Genomic DNA, 18,778 nt, shown 5'->3' on the forward strand with positions numbered 1-18,778 from the left:
CGAAGCCTATTATAACATCAGCTGGCATAACTATTTTTAGAGGATATTATTCATTTCCACAGTTGAGGAGTAAAGTGAGTATAAAAGAAGATCAGCATCTAAATGGAGCTTAATTATTAGGTGGGTCACCTAGCTTTAATCATATATTTGGGGGGCCTATTAACTAAAGTGGAGATGATTTAGAATCAGTTGTTCTGGGTTATTTTATTTAAAAGTATCAAAATGGGATTTTTCAGATATCATTTATGTCCCACTTTATCGCTGTCTTTTCTATCTTTTTCCATTGGCATGTTGTGAAAAAGGGTGACGACGTAATGGAAAATGATTGGAAGAAAATAGCATCTATGTGAATAAGATGACCGTTAATGGTCTTGAAAAATTATAGGTTCTGTTTGATAAATAATCGTATGTATTTGACGAGATCGATTAACAGCTGTTCTTCATATTTTAAATAAGGGTTAATGTCAAAAAAAATCACGAACTTTACATGTTTTTTCATTTTAATCACGCAGTTTAAATTTTTTCATTTTCATGCACGGACTACTACTTTTTCTCAAATTCATACACGGTGTTGAGGTGGCACTCATTCATTGGTGTAAAATGACCTCCACCTCAGCGAATTACACTAATGGAGCCGTGACGCCTCAGCACCGTGTATGAATTTAAGAAAAAGTGATAGTTCGTGCATGAAAATGAGAAAAGTTAAACTACGTGATTAAAATGAGAAAACGTGTAAAGTTCGTGAATTTTTATGACATTAACCCTTTAATAATTTTAATTGATAGAATTTTTTTTAATATTCGTAATATTATAAATAAATTATACTTAATAAAAAATAACTAAAGCTATGTTAATATGAAATAATGTCTAACTTTAAAGATTATATTTATTTGAATAATTAATAAAAGTTGTATATTATAAAAAAATTAATATGAGTATATTTATTTGAATAATCAAAGAAAATTATCACAACTATGTAACTCTTGGAAGAAAAAAAATTAAAATAATATTTTTCATAAGTGCAGCTATTAGTGCTATAATAATGTACTTTTTTTAGGGTGGAATAAATTTTTATTAGATCTCTAAAGCGGTTATATTTGTGAGAAATTTAGAAAATATTGTGCTGAGGCTGAGCAACATGTTATTTAGAGACCGGAATAAGAATATCGTAGAAAGAAAAAAAGTGCATAAATGGAGTCCCAGGCCCCATAAATAACAACTAGACTCCGGCTAAATGTGTTCTAATTTATGACCACCCAAACAACAAGAATTTTTTAGGTAGAATCGGTATAACACGTCATTCGTAAATTAAACCAATCATATTATAACACCTCATTAAAATGAGGATATTCTTGTAATATCATTATTTAAAAGTGTATGCAACTAACAAACGAAATTATAAAAATACCCTCATTTTAATGAGGTGTTATGATATGATTGGTTTAGTTCACGGATGACGTGATAGATTGAGTCTATTTAAGAAGTATTACTTTAAGTAGACTTGTAGACCGAATAATTTAATAGAAGTCATTTTTTACACTTATTGTAAGGTGACATTCAAAAAAAAAAAAATTGGTACATGATATATGAATTGCCGGAACGGATTCCAATTATAAGACGATATTTATAAATTTTTTATATTCAGACAAATCTCTATTCAAGATGGATAGGTCTTTTGCGAAAAAACTATAACTTCGAATTTTAAAAGGCTGCAAATATAAATATAATTGAAATCGGTGACCTCATTTAAGTCATAAGAACGCTTTATAAACTCACTAGCGTTTGAAGGAAGTAATTTTTTATTTGATGGATGCCTAAATCAATATTGGCAAAAGGCAAATAATATTTAAAGACTTGAATCTGAGTTACATCTGAATTGCATGATAACATTATTTTATCTTATTGTCAGTGTGAACAAAAGTGATGCTAAATTTAAAAAGAAAATGAGATCTAAGTTAATTGAGCCGTTGAGTTGTCATTTTTTCTGCATTACTTCAATGTTAATATTTGAAATTATTATCGTCTTATGGCCACAGTTATTTATAATTTTTAGATCACATATAGTCCTATTATAGTATAGTAATTCTTTAATTGAATTATTATCAAAAAAAATTATTTAATTGAACTTACACTAACAATTTTGGATCTTGTATGATTTTTTTTCTTCATAAACATGTGTATCTTTTAATTGAAAAGCTAATCACCTTAAAAACTACCGACCTTTCATTTTTTTTTTCAATAACACCCTGACCTTGCAATTTCGTCAATTGCACCCTATTTCGTATTTTTACGTTTCAATAGCACCCTAATTTAAAAAAAATAGATGATTTTACTATTATAAGGATTAAATTTTATAAAACAAACAAATTTAAGGGTCATTTTATACCTTTTTCTACTTGGACAAATTCTAATAAATTCCTTAACTTAAAAAACTTTCAAATAAATCCTAAATAAAAAAATTAATTAAATACATATATAATTAATTATTTACTTCAAAATTAAATAAATATTAAAAACAAAATCCGCCATCCCCGCCGGCCGCCACCCGCCGCTCTCCGGTCTCTACCGGAGACGAGCTGGTCGTCTTCCATGGAAGACGACACCAGATTTGCTGGTCTTCCATGGAAGACCGGGAAGACCAGATCGTCTTCCTGAAGGAAGACGATCTCGTCTTTCCCATGGAAGACGAGATCTAAGACGAGCAGATCTCGTCTTCCATGGGGAAGACGGCTGGTCTTCCCCATGGAAGACGAGATCTGCTCGTCTTCCATGGGAAGACGAGATGGTCTTCCCCATGGAAGACCAGCGAATCTGTTGCTGGTCTTCCATGGGAAGACCAGCAGATCTGGTCTTCCATGGATGACCGGTGCTCGTCTTCCATGGAAGATCGGTGACAGAGTTTAAACGGACGGGGTGACGGAAAGCGGCGGCGGGTTCGAAGGGAGGCGGTGATTTTTTATTTAATTTATTTATCTATATATTTTTTGTTATAGAGAAGAGGGTTTATATGTATAATTTAAAACATCATTTGACATTTAGAGTTTTTTAAAAATATGAAGAATTTGTTTTGAACTTTATCCAAACGAAAAGAGTTCAATTTAATATTTTAGGGTGTTATTGAAACATAAAAACACAAAATAGAGTACAATTGACGAAATTATAAGGTCGGGGTGTTATTGAAAAAAGAATGAAAGGTCGGTAGTTTTTGAGGTGATTAGCCTAATTGAAACTAAAAGATATACTAATATGTATAAAATATAGTTGAAGGATTGAAAAAAACTACACCAGTAGTGTTAGAACTTCTTAATAGTCTGTTATTTTAGTACATCAACGTTAATCTTTCAAAAATTAGTAATTTAGTTTTTTTTTTTATAAGTGTATCAAACAAGTGTTTTAGTCATTCTATTATTATTATTAGATCTAGTTTTAGTCTACATATTTGGATAACCCTTGGTGGTTAGTTTAGCCCTAGTCGATGACTGTATCTTTACAGCTCTCATCATCCTTTTTAGAATAGTTGACTCAATATGTTGAGAAACCGTTCATGTGATTTTCGTTATTATTAATGAAAGTTTTAACCTTTGTTAAAAAAAAACTAATAATAAGATCAAAAATAAATTTTAAATTTACCGATAATGATTTGTAACTTTAAATATAGATAAAAATATCACTCAAAACGCTATTCTTTTTATTTCATACAATAATGGAATTTAAATAAATATGAAATACTTTTGTACTTAGAGATATACAGCCATAAAAAATGGTTAAAAAACGCATTTAATATATTTTTAAATTCTTGTATGATCATATTTAATATTTTCATCTTAATTTTTAGATTATCATTTATTTTAAGAGTTACAATATAAAAAAATAGTACATTAGGTGTCCTAAATAAATTTTAACTATGAGACAACATTTTTAAATCAATATTCAAATTGATCTGCGTTCAAACCGTATATAGATCCCTTACGAACTCTACTTTAAATTTTAAACAATTGCATCTATAAGTACCGATCTCACTTAAGTCAGAAAGCGTTTTACTAATTCATTTTTAGATCATTCTATAATATTATGTGGGAGTGGGAACACATGCTCTAAAAATACCGGTACACGTGTCAAGATATATCAATTTGAGAATCAAATCGGACCATTCCCACTTCAGTCGACAATCTTATTACTTTCTTACCACTATAATATTTTCTTATTTTACTCTCACAATAGTACAAGAAATCCTCTCTAGCTATTTGATCCACAAACAAGCACAGATTAAAGTCAGTAGAAAAATTATTTACTCCTAAGGTACGATCCGATTCAAACTCTCTTTAGAATCAGCTTCGGTCTGTGTTTCTTTTATTTGTGATTTTCTTGGAAATGAATCTGAAATGCTTGTTTGTTTGAGTTTTATCTGTAAATTAATGCTACACTAATGCTTTTATTTAATTTTGCTGCCATTTCAATGATGATATTAGTCATTTTTATATTGTTAAGGTGTGTGGCGGTTATTTTGTTTCAGTTTCTGGATTTTTCGGTTTTGAACGAGACTGAGTTTTTTTTTGTTTTTCAGAAAACTCGAATCATGGCGAGGAAGATGCTAATTGATGGAGATGTGAACCAGCCTAATGAACAAGAGGTGAAGTTTGATTTTGATTTGTTCGTTATTGGAGCTGGAAGTGGCGGTGTTCGTGCTTCTAGGTTTTCTGCTAATCATGGAGCTAAGGTATTGTTTTAATCTTATTACTTTTCTCTGCGTTCGGAACTAAAGGAATAAGGAGATTTTCCGTAGTTTTAGTTTAGGTACTTGTTTTGGCAGGGTAAGAACAGTTTTGAATCATTTGCTGAAGTATAATGATGTTAAGTAAAACTGTAAAATGATACTCTTGGAAGTGATTGTAGAGCCTCAGTTGCCTGTGTGGTCTCTTTGTGATATTGGCTTATGTTGTGTTTTTAGTGTTGTGTGTCTATTTTGATGGATACTTATCTCATCTAATTCCTATTATGTTTTGCTTCAAGGTTGCGATTTGTGAACTTCCTTTTAATCCAATCAGCTCAGATACAGAAGGAGGAGTTGGTGGAACGTAAGTTCAATGAACTTGTGCTTTGATTTTATTTATTTTATTTGCTACTACAGTTTTCTTAGAGCAGGAAACGAGTCAGCTTGCTACTTTGCTAATCATGTTGTTACTTATATATCTAATAGTCATGGTTATTAGTTCATAACTATATAGTATTTCAATCTTTAATGTAATTGAGTTATCTTCTCTTAATCATTGATTTTTTGCCTTTTGTTTCTGTAGATGTGTTCTTCGTGGATGTGTTCCTAAGAAGATTTTAGTGTATGGAGCATCCTATGGAGGGGAAATAGATGTAAGAATACCAAGTTTAGTACACCCACATGTTTGAGTTTGTTGGTCTCACATGATCGTTAATCTTTTCCTTCTTTTTGAGGGAGTTTGTTGTCATTATCTGAGTGCTTGCAGACATTAACATGTGTTTTGATGTCATTGCGTATTAGGTCCCAGTTTGCACTCGAAAGAGCTATATATAGTCATTAGTTTGCATTCTGGTTGAAATTTAAGCTGGTTGCAAATGATATTGCATAAATGTTAAATTCGTTATCAAATGCTAGATTATACTACTCCCAGATTATGGAAACATTTTCATGATTAAGAATAAATTATTTAACCAGTCGACCTGTTCAAAGCTTTCTTGTGCTGCTGCCATCTATGAAATAAGATACTCCTTGCATAAACAGTTTTTAGGGAATAACTGAAAGTCATATACGGGTTGGGAACCTTTCCTTCTTTAGTAGATTGGTTAATTACTCGTATATTATTTTGTGCTTTTATTTGTTATTTTCTGTACTCTGTCTCTATTTAATTTCATGTTATTTTGTTAATTTTAATTTGATAGAATGACTGTGACGTTGAATAGTTTAATGGATATATGTTGTTCATTTGCAGGATGCCAGAAATTTTGGTTGGGAAATTAATGAGAATGTGGATTTTAACTGGAAAAAACTTATGCAGAAGAAGGTGGGTTAACTTTTTAAATACTTTTGTGTGACCCCTTTATAATTGCTGATTCCCAATCAGCAATTAAGCTCTGTGATAATTCTTAAATTTTTGTTGTAGCTTTGGTTCTATTTCTAGATACAACAACTAAATTATTGATTGATCATCCAATGTTAAGCTTTAATTTTCCTTTCATCTCTTTCACATATAAAATTCAAGCAAATGATAGCTATTCATTCAAAAGTAAATAAACATGGAATCATTTATCAAACAAAAATTTCAATCCATTCACAAATTGAGAAATCAATTTAAAAATTGCAACATTGAATGTTCAAATCCAACTCTAGAGAATGATTCTAGCCTCTCATAGTATCGAAGAAACAACTAAAAGAAAGATTCACAAAAGAGTTCATAATTGAAAGAATAAATACAGTAAAGATAACAAAAGTTAGAGAGCAAACCTCTATGAATTGGTCTTCATGTTCTTGAATCTTCAAGGCTCTACCAATTCTTCAAAATGCCACTTGAAAGCTCTTTAAAAAAATTCTTAATAGCTCCTTTTCTTCTCAGTTTTTAGGCTTAGAGACGGGTTGGGTTAGGTCTGTATTGTTTTTAGGTGCTTTTAAAGCATTTTTTAACAAGCTTGTAACATAATGAGTGACTGGAATGTCTCTGACTCTCCAGTGCATGCCTGTACTTGTCCTTAAACATGCATGTGGCAAACGATATTCAGCTTCTGGAGAAGGCAAGCATGGGCAAGTGCCGGGTTGCACATGGGTGTGCCTGTGTCCTCCTTTTTCAGTCTCTTTCAGGTGCATTCAAGCATGGGCATGCACATGATTCATGCTCGGCTGTGTCTACTCTTCGTTCCTCAAAGCTTCCAAATTCATTCTTTAGTATGTTGAAGTTCTCAAAAACCCTGAAATCCACCTGAAAACATCATAATTAACACAATATCACAAGATTCACAATCGCAACAATGAGCAAGAGTTAGAATATAAATCCAAATGAAATGGACTTATAGATCACAAAAACATAATTATAATAAAAAATAAATCTATGTGCACACTCATCTTTTTCATGATTCAATTAGTTTTAAAGGAAGATAGCATAAGTATCTTGATAAAGAAAATTTAGTTTGTTTGTTCTCTAGCATTATTATGGTCTACTTATCTTTCTGGGAAAGACGCAAGTTCCTGCGGAGGGTATTTTGCTCCCTTAGCATCCAATAAGTTTGTCTTCATTCCTCATTCTTGCGTAAAAACTAGAAGCAAAAAGTATTTTTTTTTTTCATTTAATCTGTTATGTTCTTAATCCAAATCAATTGCTAATTGTTAAGGAGTTGGGCTTGGCACGTGTAGTTTCTTTTTCAGCCAGGTTCTGGCAGTGAACTATAATGAATAGTTGAATGTTCTAGTATTTTGATGGATTCTGATTGTCAATTCTTTTCATTTAAAATGCAGACTGATGAAATTTCCAGATTAAATGGAATTTATAAGCGGTTGTTGTCAAACTCTGGCGTTAAATTTTTTGAAGGAGAAGGAAGGATCATTGGTCCTAATGAAGTTGAGGTGATACAACTGGATGGTACCAAATTGAGCTACTCGGCAAAGCACATACTGATTGCCACTGGAAGTAGAGCTCAACGTCCTCCTATTCCTGGGCATGTTGGTATCCTGGTTCTCTTTATGTGTGATTGTACTTGATGCATAATAAGGTCTTATGCATGCATATTGCAACTAGTTTATCATCTAAAGGTTTTGCCTCTGTTTTTTTGTTGTGATCTAGTTTATCATTTAAAGGAGTATCTTCTGGTATTGTTAATATTTTTTGAGACTTGAACTTCAGAAAATATTTGAAGGATGGCAATTAATACTTTCCTTTAAAGTGTGTGCAAAACTAAAGCTGTATTCTATTTGTCTCTCATATGCAACATTTTTTTAGTTTCTATTAATTTATCTTCTCCATCTCATTCTAATTGAGCAAATTTCTTTTTTGAATGTCCTGTTTTAATTAACAAATTTCATTTATTGAATGTTATTTACTTTTAAAAAAAAATTCTTCTTCAATTAGTGTCTTTGGAAAATAATATTAGGCACATGTGATGTATTTAATGTAATATGAGGATATAAAAGTAAAATTATTGATTTTTTTTAAATAATCTGCAGACGTAGGGAGTATTTTTCTTTCTAACTTGACTTGTTGACTTGCTCTATAATGAAGGAGCTGGCTATAACCTCTGATGAAGCATTGAGTCTGGAAGAGATGCCCAAGCGTGTCGTGGTGCTTGGAGGAGGGTAAGATCTTCGTTTTCAGTCGTTATGTATGCTAAGTTTTGATCATGTTGCATAGTCAGACATTGGGTAATTTTCCACCTTCTTGTACAGATATATCGCTGTGGAGTTTGCTTCAATATGGCGCGGCATGGGTGCTACTGTGGACTTATTTTTCAGAAAGGAGCTTCCTCTAAGGTTATTATTGTGACTTGATGTTGTTTTGCTAATAGCTACTGTGTCCCATGGGCTTGATAAAGAATGGCTCCTCTTTGTTAAATCTTACAAATTTTAATAAAACAGAAAGGGATCCTCTTTGTTAATTCTTTTTAGAGATTTTTTTTTACTTTAACAATGAAAGGGAAATGGATAGTGAAAGATGATGGACATTCGGTAACTGTGGGTATACTCTGCATTTTTGTCATGGACAGTAGCCCGCACAAATATACTGTCTGTAACATCAACTGACGATACATATATTATGCATTTCTGTCGATTTATCCCTTAATTTCCTTTTTCCCCCGTCATATTATGTGCTCATGCATATGTTGCTTATCTAATTTTGCCATTTCTTGAAAGGAATGTTTTCTGGCGCTTTTTAACTTCAAAATCCTACTCGATTTGATTTCTTATGTCAATCTATGTCCAATTATAACTGCAGAGGTTTTGATGATGAAATGAGGGCAGTGGTTGCCAGAAATATGGAAGGTAGGGGAATAAATTTGCATCCCGGGACCACTCTGACACAGGTAAATTTAGTTTTTTAGAGTTTGTTAGGCATCATTTTCTTTGATTGTTATGCCTTTTGCTGTATGTTGCTACGTTATTTATTTGAATTGTTTGATCCTTTCTTTTAGTTTCTAATCAACCTTTGTGCTAATGATGGTACCTGTTATTCTATTAATACAGTTGACCAAAACTGAGAATGGCATAAAAGTTCTTACGGATCATGGGGAAGAGTTCTTGGCAGATGTTGTGCTCTTTGCCACTGGTAATTATAGTTGCTATACAATTCCATTGATATCCAAGGTCAATATGAGTACTTGCGTTTATTGCAAAGTTGACAAAATTTTCCGTTGTGGCTATGAAATCATGTTTTACAGTTTGCTTTTCTTGCAAAGTTGACAAAATTTTCTGTTGTGGCTATGAAATCATGTTTAACAGTTATAACTTTAAAGCATGGCAAATAGGTAATGATGGCTTTGGAGGGCCAAGTGATTTAAATATTTAGGGATTTAAAAGAGAGTAAAAAGATAACCAAGGGAATGGACACAAAAGCAAACTAAATGATAAAACATTAGTTAGATCTGTTGATGGCAATAGCTTTTGAGGATTTACCTCATCATTTATTGTTATTTTCTTTTCTCTAACTGTCCCTTTACCTTGTTGTATTCTCCTCTATGCGTCTCTGTAATAATTTTTCTTCACTCTTGATTTACGAGTCTTTCCTTCTACTCTTTTTTGCTCATTACATTTTTATATCTTGGATCTCTTTATAATGACGTTGGCTTTCTCACTGTTGATCAAGAAAGAGGAATACAAAGTGACCCTACCCCCTGCCAAGCTCATACCCTTCTCCCTCTTCTTGTCTTTTTGGACAGTAATTTTTCTTTCAATATGGTTATTGCAACCAAAATTTTACAGGCCTGCAAAATTTCAATTCCCGAGAAAACATTTTATGGAGTAATGTGTTGATTTACTACAAAACATAGTCAACATACTTTTTAATCCATATTATTTTATTACTGTTTTCTTATGGCAGTGTTTTCAAAATTGTTGCAGGTAGGGCACCTGTTACAAAGAGGTTAAATTTGGAAGCAGTGGGTGTGGAGCTTGATCGTGCAGGTGCTATCAAGGTCAATTGCTTTTTCTTCTGTTATATGTCGCTCGGGGTGGAACTGGGGCCCCAAAAAATATTTAAAATTATCATTTTAGCTATGAACTATAAGAATATTTAGTGTTAGCCCACCTCTATTTTAACTTGGAAAATCAGATCTATTCTAGTTTAATTAAATCCCTCCAAATATCAAAATCTACTTCCTCTGATATCACTTGATAAGAGTGTAAGATTTCAATTCTGCGTTAGCTGTCGCTTCTTTGTATTTTTTTTTATTGTTATAACTTAATAATTGTGTAAGCAAACAAGATGCAAATTTTAAAAGTTCTCTTAATGCCATAGGCAATAAATGATGTTAGTTTGGCTTCATATGGGGACAATTTCGTCAATGCCATTGATTGAGGTGTTGGTCTCAACAGCTGTAGGAAAAGTCATTCAGTTCTGAGTACCAGTAGTGGTGAAACAAATCACGCTGTCAAGTTGCATAATGACCATGAGCACTTAATATGCCAATGACTGTTTATTACTGTTGTTAGTTTTTATGGAATTTAACTTTCATCTACGTCAATTTTTTGTGTACCACTGTGGCATCGAAGCCTTGCAGCTGCACTGCTTATTTGTTAAGGTTGCATCACTTTTTTTATCTTATTTGATTTCTTGTTCAGGTTGATGAGTATTCATGCACCAATGTACCTAGTATATGGGCTATTGGTGATGTCACAAACCGTATGAACCTTACCCCTGTGGCTTTGATGGAGGGAACATGCTTTGCCGTAAGTGTTTCCTGAAAAACTTGTTTCATTTCCTTGAAAAATGTCCATTGAGTTTATTTTGTCCATGCTGCCATCTCCAGAGTAATTAGTGTGATGTTTGATTTAACTTTCTATTGCCTGCAGAATACTGTTTTTGGTGGGCAACCTTCCAAACCAGACTATAGCAACGTACCGTGTGCTGTATTTTGGTAATTTTTTCTATTCTTTTTGAGCAGACGATTTTCTATTTTTGTTCTTGAAGCTTATATTGGCTAAGGTTTATTTTGAAACTGATTAAGTGCTATATTGACTGACTACCATAGTTGTCAATTTGAGAATCAAAATACTTGATTAGTGAATTGAGACTCAGGAATCAAATCGAATCATGGATTCGATTTATATTTTTTATATTATTTAAAAATACATACCCGCATAAGTTATACGCAAAATTTAATATATTTTTAAAATGTGAATTATTTAATTATTTAACATAAAAAAAAGTCTTAACATATAAAAATAGAGTACTTTTTAGCAAAAATGCTAAATAAACGAACTATTGTTTCGTGTATAACATTCTTAAAGCAGAATTATTAAATTAAAAATAATATTAAGAAGATTAGTCACTTTCAAATTCTTTCTATTTTGTTATGCTCTTTTTTTCTCTTCTATTAATTCTTTTTTTCCTCTTTTGATTTATGGTATATGAAAAGACATTTTTGAACTGTTATTTTTTATTCTTTCCTAGTTTTTTATTTTTTTTTGTTTCATGAATCAGGTGAATTGCATGATTCACCGATTCATTAGAATTCACTATAGATTTGGCACCAATTCCGATTCGGTTTGATTTGCGATTCACTTTCAGATCCGAATCTATTTTGGGGTGAATCGCATAGAATCGTCCAATTCAAATTGTGAATGTACGATTTTGATTACAGTGCTGACTACTACTAGGAGGATAATTCACATGATGAAGAAAATCTGCCTATTTGATTGCTTCAGAATATGTTATTGTATGTTGCATGACGTGGTCTTTTGCTAACTATGAGCTTCCGTGTTTGGGTCATCTGGAGAACTTTCTATAGCCCCTTATTCACTGTTATTTAATAGCTACTACTAATTTGTTACCTCCAACTAAACGTACTCTTATATGAAATTGGAAGACCATAGCAAGTATTAGTGCTTCAGTTGGTTATTGATATATTTACTCAGGAATGATGACCTGTAATTTGTTGCATTACAGCATTCCACCTATGTCCGTAGTAGGCCTCAGTGAAGAGCAGGCAATAGAGCAAGCAAATGGTGATGTTTTGGTCTATTCATCATCCTTTAATCCTATGAGGAACACTATCTCTGGGTATGTTCTGCAATAGTATTTTATAATATCGAAGGAACGGGAATTGTTGATATGCAACTTTATAATGTTGCATACGATTAGATGAATCAAGTCTGCCACGTAGAATTGTGAAACGTGGCGTGATTATTTACAACATCAATTAATGAAAGTCACATTAATTAATAAGTTCTATTTAGAATGATGTAGCTTTCATTAATTGGTAGTTATAATTTAACCATGTCACGTGTTGCATTTTAAATGGATGGTTCATAATTCTATATGGTGGAATGATTCATCTAAGAGTTTCTCTGTTGCACACCAGATAAGCGTGAAAAAAATAGGTCTGGTAATCATTTTTTTAATCATCTTATAATTTGTTTCTTAATTGACGACTATATTGTGACGAGCTGCTGTGATTGATATAGAAAATTTGATATTTTGAGGCTCCATTTCTTGTTGTACTGTATTTGCCTGTAGACGTCAAGAAAAGACAGTAATGAAGCTTATGGTTGATGCTGAGACGGATAAAGTTCTTGGAATTTCCATGTGTGGACCAGATGCTCCTGAAATTGTACAGGTAACTGTTTACTCTCTTAATTTATGTGGATGCTTATTTCGGATAGAAATTATATTATCTTGTGCATTTAGTATGCAACTTTCTTTTGGGCATTTTCCATTTTGGTTGAAGTAGCTAGCTGAGGGTGAACCTTGTCTGTCAATTTTGACGAATAACTTGTTTAAATTTTCTTGGTTAACTCAAAAACTTGTTGGATTTGTCAAAATGGTCTAGTAGAACCTCTATTTTAAGTTGTCCTTTTCTCTTAATTTTGTCTCCTGCTTTCCGATTCTGTTTCGATACCTGATTTTTCTATACATTGCAGGGAATGGCTATTGCATTAAAATGTGGAGCAACAAAGGCTCAGTTCGACAACACAGTAAGCATTTCTTCTACAGAGCTCTGTAATGAACAAAGCATGAGTAAAGCTCTCGTGAATTACATGAAAAGTGTTCTCTTTTGCAACAGGTGGGTATTCATCCTTCTGCTGCTGAGGAATTTGTGACCATGCGGTCACTCACGAGGCGTGTTAATGCCGCCAGTAAACCAAAGACAAATCTGTAAGATACCAAAAAAAATTGCAACCGGAAGAAAAGAAAGCCGGAATTTCAAGATAGCTGATGCGCAGTCATTTTCCCTGGAATAAAAAGGTCGTCTTAATATTCTATTCATCGGCAGAATTTAGAATGCTGATATGAACAGACAGATTTGTTTCTTAATTAATGATTACATTATTGGATTGGCAGCCTGTTAGCTCTACCAGTTTGTGGTTCTGAGAGTTCTCTTCACTTGTGCATTTGTGCTATCTAGTGTGGACTTGTATGTTCAAGAAAAATTAAACTCGTGGGGATACTTGTATCGCTAAAATGAATTGTCATGAGTTGCATCATAAATATATAGTTCGGATTGATTTTTTGGGTTGTGTAATGTAATCTGACCGATGATGTTTCCTTTCTCTGAAAAAATTTAGGCAATAGAGTGGATTGCCTTTTTCTCTCTTAAATTTTACATTTTGACCAGTGTTTTAAAAGTCGTACAGTTGTGGCCAGTTTAATTGCCGATTAAACTGCTTTTATAAAAAACAAATATATTTACTATCATTTACTAACATATATATGTTCTCAAATGAGTTGTCCACTTTTTCATAATGTTATAAATTTTTACAATTATTTCACTATTTTTCCTAATATATTCTTATTTTATTTTAACTCATTAATGAATTTTAATTAAGGGTAACATACAAAAAAAATTAAAAAATGGGTAAGAATTTTGAAAAATGGGTAAAACAAACATGATTATAACTTGTGTACTGAATTTAATAAATTTTGAACAAATATCATAATTAAATTTATGAAAACCTACTGATTTTTATGGTTCAGCCAATTCGTTGGTTCACCAGTTCGCACATTTTTTTTCTCGTTGAAACCAGCTGGACTCTATTTTCAAATTTGTGAAAAAACTCTATTATAGTGATTCTTGAAATTATAGATTATACTAAATGCTATGGACATGGGTATAAGATACTTTGTTTACAAAAATGACGTGTAAATAATAAATTACATCATACCTAGACGACAGTTTTCCCTTCACATAGATCGCAAATTGTGTATCCAAGGCCTTCACAGTATGGACACTTTGTTTCCTCACCTACCCATTCCAAAAACTGCAATTACAGAACTCACTTGTGAGTGACGTCAATATTTGGAATATTACATCTGTAAAAGTGGATGCATACATAGAAACTGCAGGTCCACATACCTGAGGTTCAACATTTGGTTCGCCTGAGCCATCACATTCTGCAACAAATGAAAAATAATAAGCAATTTACATACTATTAGAGGCGAGTGCCAATAGCTCATACGAATCAGATATGCAAACATGGTAGATGATCATTATTCATTAAAGGATCTCGAAACCAGTACGAGAAAACTTCAAAATTTGGCATCTACGAAAGTCGAACTCCTCAAAACAATCATAATAGAGACTCTAGACCATGTATGTATTAACTATTAGGTTGAGGGCAATAGCATCACTATCTTACAGATGCGAATCCATTTTATATCATTTCTGGCGGCTCCAGAAAATTTGTAACTCAAAATAGTAATTAATATTTCTGAGCTGATACAAATTCTGAACACAAGATGAGGTAATGAAAATGAGAATTAGATTTTATCATTCTCAATGATGGAAAAGAAACAATCAATAGAACTCCACTTTGGTTCGTCGTGCAGGATGGAAGCTTAATGAAAACATAAACTTTCAGAACAAGTTCAACAGGATTCACTCATTATACTTTTGAACTGCCAAACTAGCTAGTAACAACTACCTGTGCACATTAGACGGCCCGCCCCGTTGCAAGAAAGGCACCTTGTCACAAAATCCTTCTGTTTACTTGCACCAAGCTTTTTGTCTTTGCCAATGAGTCTAGAGGGATCCTCCCACCGATTCTCCCCTAGGAGAAATACTCGGTGTTCAGATGCCTTAGATTCAGTTAGACCTTCTTTTCTCACAATTTTCTGTGGTATCTCTGATAAATTTGTCACAGAAGCAACTGCAGCTCCATTGGCACCTTCCTAAGAAACAGCAGATATAAGGTAAACAGACAATATTTTATGAATTTATTTGAAATATTAGACTGGTCATACTATCAACAATTTATCTGCCCCTCTAAGACATGCCAACTACAAAATAAAGTAAGAAAAAAAGTGTTGCATCCAAAGGCAAAAAACATAGTATTACTTGAAAAGGATTATTACAATGTTGTCGCGAGATAGCAAAATTAGCCAAGTTTGAAACATGACAATGGAAAAGTGAGATTAAATTGGTCAATCAAAGATACAATTCCTATTCTGATCATTGGAGGGTCTAATATAACATTGTCAGATTCTTATTGTTATGCAACATCTGGTTAAATAAAGCTGTGAATCCACAGATTGAAAATGGTTGCTGATCCCATATGATTACGGTGATGTTTGATACAATCCACTAAAAGGGTATTCCAATGGGAGAAAAAAAACTGAGCGTAGATTGTGATGTGCTTTAATCTTTTCTATTCAAAATATTTGATAACCACAGATGATTACAATGATGTAGATAATCTACAACACGAGTATTCCAATGGGGGAGAAAAAAAAATTGAGCACACCTTTTGTAAAATAGTAACAGTGCTTACCATCTTTGCTATACCAAAATTTGTTCCGGTATCCTCAGTTTCCTGCTCCATAAATAACCTCTTAAGGAGTTGTATAGTCATTATCCCATCTTCTGAGGCACCTATGCTCGCCTATCAAGAAAGCAAAAGCCATAAAAAAAGTCTGACCAAAGTTCAAATGCACATAATCTAAAAAATTATGTCCATGTTAAGGACATTTACTTGCCACGTCTTCACAGCACGCTCTGTTCCGCCTGCGAAGCTGGAAAATTCCATGTCTTCCTCGCCTGAGTAAAACCCCAATTTTAATAATGCTTCCTGGAAAAGTCATACATGTTTCAAAACGTGCAAATATAGTTGACAATTACAACATCAGATTTAGGCAAAAAAAATTAGGCAGACTTTGTCCACCACGTCAGCTGTCCAAGGAGCCAATCATATTATATCACATCATTAAAAAGATAATGTGGTGACCATAGTCTCCCTAAGAATTTCTCTACAATTAGAGCAGAAGCTGTAGAAGTCTTAAAATGAAATAGAAGCTGCATTGGCCGAAATCCAAAAATCGCAGTCAAGGTTTCGTTCTGTCAACTAAAATTGCTCTGCATAAATTAGTTAATTAGACTTTTGTGACATTTTTGGGCTCTCCAAGCACATATTCATACTTATCATAACTGAAAATTCAAAATAAATTTTATTCAAGACAGTTGAAAATAAAATGACCTTCAGGAATTAGTTATGGCATTTATGCAAGCTTTTTTTTGTTAATCGTATATATATAAACAAATCTCCTACAACAGTCCTCAGTCACAGTTTGAAATAAATCGCATGTAATAATTCAATTCAATTGATTTAACATAAGATCATATCATTTTATATATAATTTCATTCTTTTCATAATTATTTTCTGTTTGTTATAAATGAATTCTACACATATTAAATTGAAACAGGAAATATTTAAAAGTAATGTAAATTAATATTATATGCTATAGTATATAATACCTGCAACTCTCGCACATCATCTCCTTCGCTTCCTATTCTCAACGTTGTCCTATTCTTTTTTCTCTCTGAAACATTAATCACTTCCTTCACATCCTCAACCTCATCCTCTAACACTGTCGAACTCGGAGTCGGAGTCGGAGTCGGATTCGGATTCGCACTCGGACTCGGACTCTGATTCGGACTCGATACGCTATCCGCAATCATATTTTTCTCATTCAAAACCTGCAACAAAGCCAAAACGTTCTTCGAAACCGTCTCAGGTACTAACTCGACGTCCTGAACTGAAATCCGTTGCTCTAACGCTTGATTTTGTAGCTTTAGCGACTCAATCTCGTTAATCAGAGCCTCGCGCTCGCGTAACCAGCGCTGCTCTTCTCGGAGCCACCGCTGCTCCTCTCGGATCCACCGCTGCTCTTCGCGACGCCAGAGAAACTCGTCGTCGGCGTTTGGAGGAGTGTTTGGGAGTGAGGAAGAGAAGCGGCAGAGATGTGAGTTAGAGAGAGAGAGTGAGGAATGTAAATTAGGAGAGAGAGAATGTTGTTTGGATTTGCGGATAGAGAGTCGAGGAGGAGGATTTAAACGGAGAGGAAATAAAGACGACAACATTTTTATTTTAGTTGAGAGAAACGAAATTATGAGAAATGGAGAGGAAGAAGGATAGAGAAGATATTTTTTTTTTCTCTGGCTGAATTAAGAAAAATTTAATTAAACCGCGGGAATATATTTTTTTCTGCGAAAATGTCAATACAAATTCAAAAATAAACAGATTAGTATTCAACCAATGAGCTATAGCTCAAATGGTATAAACGCTAGATTGCAAACTGTCAAGGTCGTGAGTTCAATTCCTCCCACAAACGCTCTCCCTTCCCCCAATTATCAAAAAAAAAAAAACAGATTAGTATTCAACTTTAATCGAGGATAACAATTTGACCAAAGAATCAATTCAGCTTTTGAACTAATATTTCAAGATCAAATAAATTATTTTTAACTTTCTAAAATCATTCAGATTAAATTAAATAATTTTTAACACTTTTAGTCAACTAGATTCCAAACTTTTCTAAATTTAACCCCTAATTTGCGTATCTCAAACGTGTGATTTATTTGACGCCGAGACACAAGTATGAGGATATAATTAACTAAAATGGTTTATTTGATCCCGAAACACAAATTTGAAAATATAATTGACTAGAAAAAGTTAATAGTGATTTATTTAATCTCGAGATATAAGCTCGAGGGTCAGATTGACCCTTTGTTCATAATAGATTTGATATGTTTTTCACAATTTCTTTTTTTAGCTGTTAATCATATAGAGTCCTACGTAAATCAGGCCATGTTTGTTTCATGGAATGGAATAATATGCAATAGAATAGCTATTTTATAAGGAATGGAATAGTCATTTTTTAGTTTTGGAGAGGAGTTCTTATTCCACAAAATCATGCAATAGCAATTCCATAAACCAAAATAAAGAATTGTTCTTTTATACGGAAAAGTTATTTCATTCCGCACCTATTCCATGAACCAAACATAATTTTAGTGCTATGCGTGAATCATATTCTTTTTGTCAAAGAAATAATATATAACTATATTTAATTTTCTCTAATATAATATCGTAATTCGATCAATAGTTACATAAGTTTAAATTTTTTTAAACAATGGCATATAATTGTAATAAAATATTATAATTAAGATAATTTAACTAAAATTACAAAATATGATTTAGACTTAAAAACACACATAGTAATGGAATTGTCATTAGGATATCGCTATTCAATATGCTTTGGCTCATATCATGTAGACTCAGAGAACTGGCAATTTCAGTGCCAATTCGAGAACTAGCTAGGCCGTCTCTGTCTGCACTTGAAG

The 18,778-nt window shown here is 32.8% G+C and overlaps 2 protein-coding genes across 2 annotated transcripts; one reads left to right on the forward strand and one right to left on the reverse strand.

The window, feature by feature from the left end:
* Positions 1-4,143: 4,143 nt before the first annotated feature.
* Positions 4,144-13,677, forward strand: LOC126669555 (glutathione reductase, cytosolic). The gene is made up of 17 exons (XM_050363044.2): positions 4,144-4,299; positions 4,565-4,717; positions 5,011-5,075; positions 5,295-5,364; positions 5,961-6,032; positions 7,475-7,678; positions 8,235-8,308; positions 8,399-8,482; positions 8,946-9,033; positions 9,194-9,275; positions 10,067-10,140; positions 10,787-10,894; positions 11,018-11,082; positions 12,114-12,227; positions 12,684-12,783; positions 13,088-13,141; positions 13,231-13,677. Exons 2-17 carry the CDS (start codon positions 4,577-4,579, stop codon positions 13,324-13,326), a joined length of 1,491 nt encoding a protein of 496 aa, XP_050219001.1. The 5' UTR covers positions 4,144-4,299; positions 4,565-4,576; the 3' UTR covers positions 13,327-13,677.
* LOC126669556 (protein disulfide isomerase pTAC5, chloroplastic) lies at positions 13,082-17,614 on the reverse strand. Its single transcript, XM_050363045.2, has 7 exons — positions 16,916-17,614; positions 16,136-16,231; positions 15,935-16,045; positions 15,089-15,335; positions 14,521-14,558; positions 14,330-14,425; positions 13,082-13,320 (listed from the first exon to the last, which is right to left on the reverse strand). The coding sequence occupies exons 1-6, from the start codon at positions 17,519-17,521 to the stop codon at positions 14,330-14,332; spliced, it is 1,194 nt and encodes a 397-aa protein (XP_050219002.1). The 5' UTR covers positions 17,522-17,614; the 3' UTR covers positions 13,082-13,320.
* Positions 17,615-18,778: the final 1,164 nt, after the last annotated feature.

The sequence above is a fragment of the Mercurialis annua genome, linkage group LG2 (genome assembly GCF_937616625.2).
Source record: "Mercurialis annua linkage group LG2, ddMerAnnu1.2, whole genome shotgun sequence".
Classification (NCBI taxonomy): Eukaryota; Viridiplantae; Streptophyta; class Magnoliopsida; order Malpighiales; family Euphorbiaceae; genus Mercurialis; species Mercurialis annua.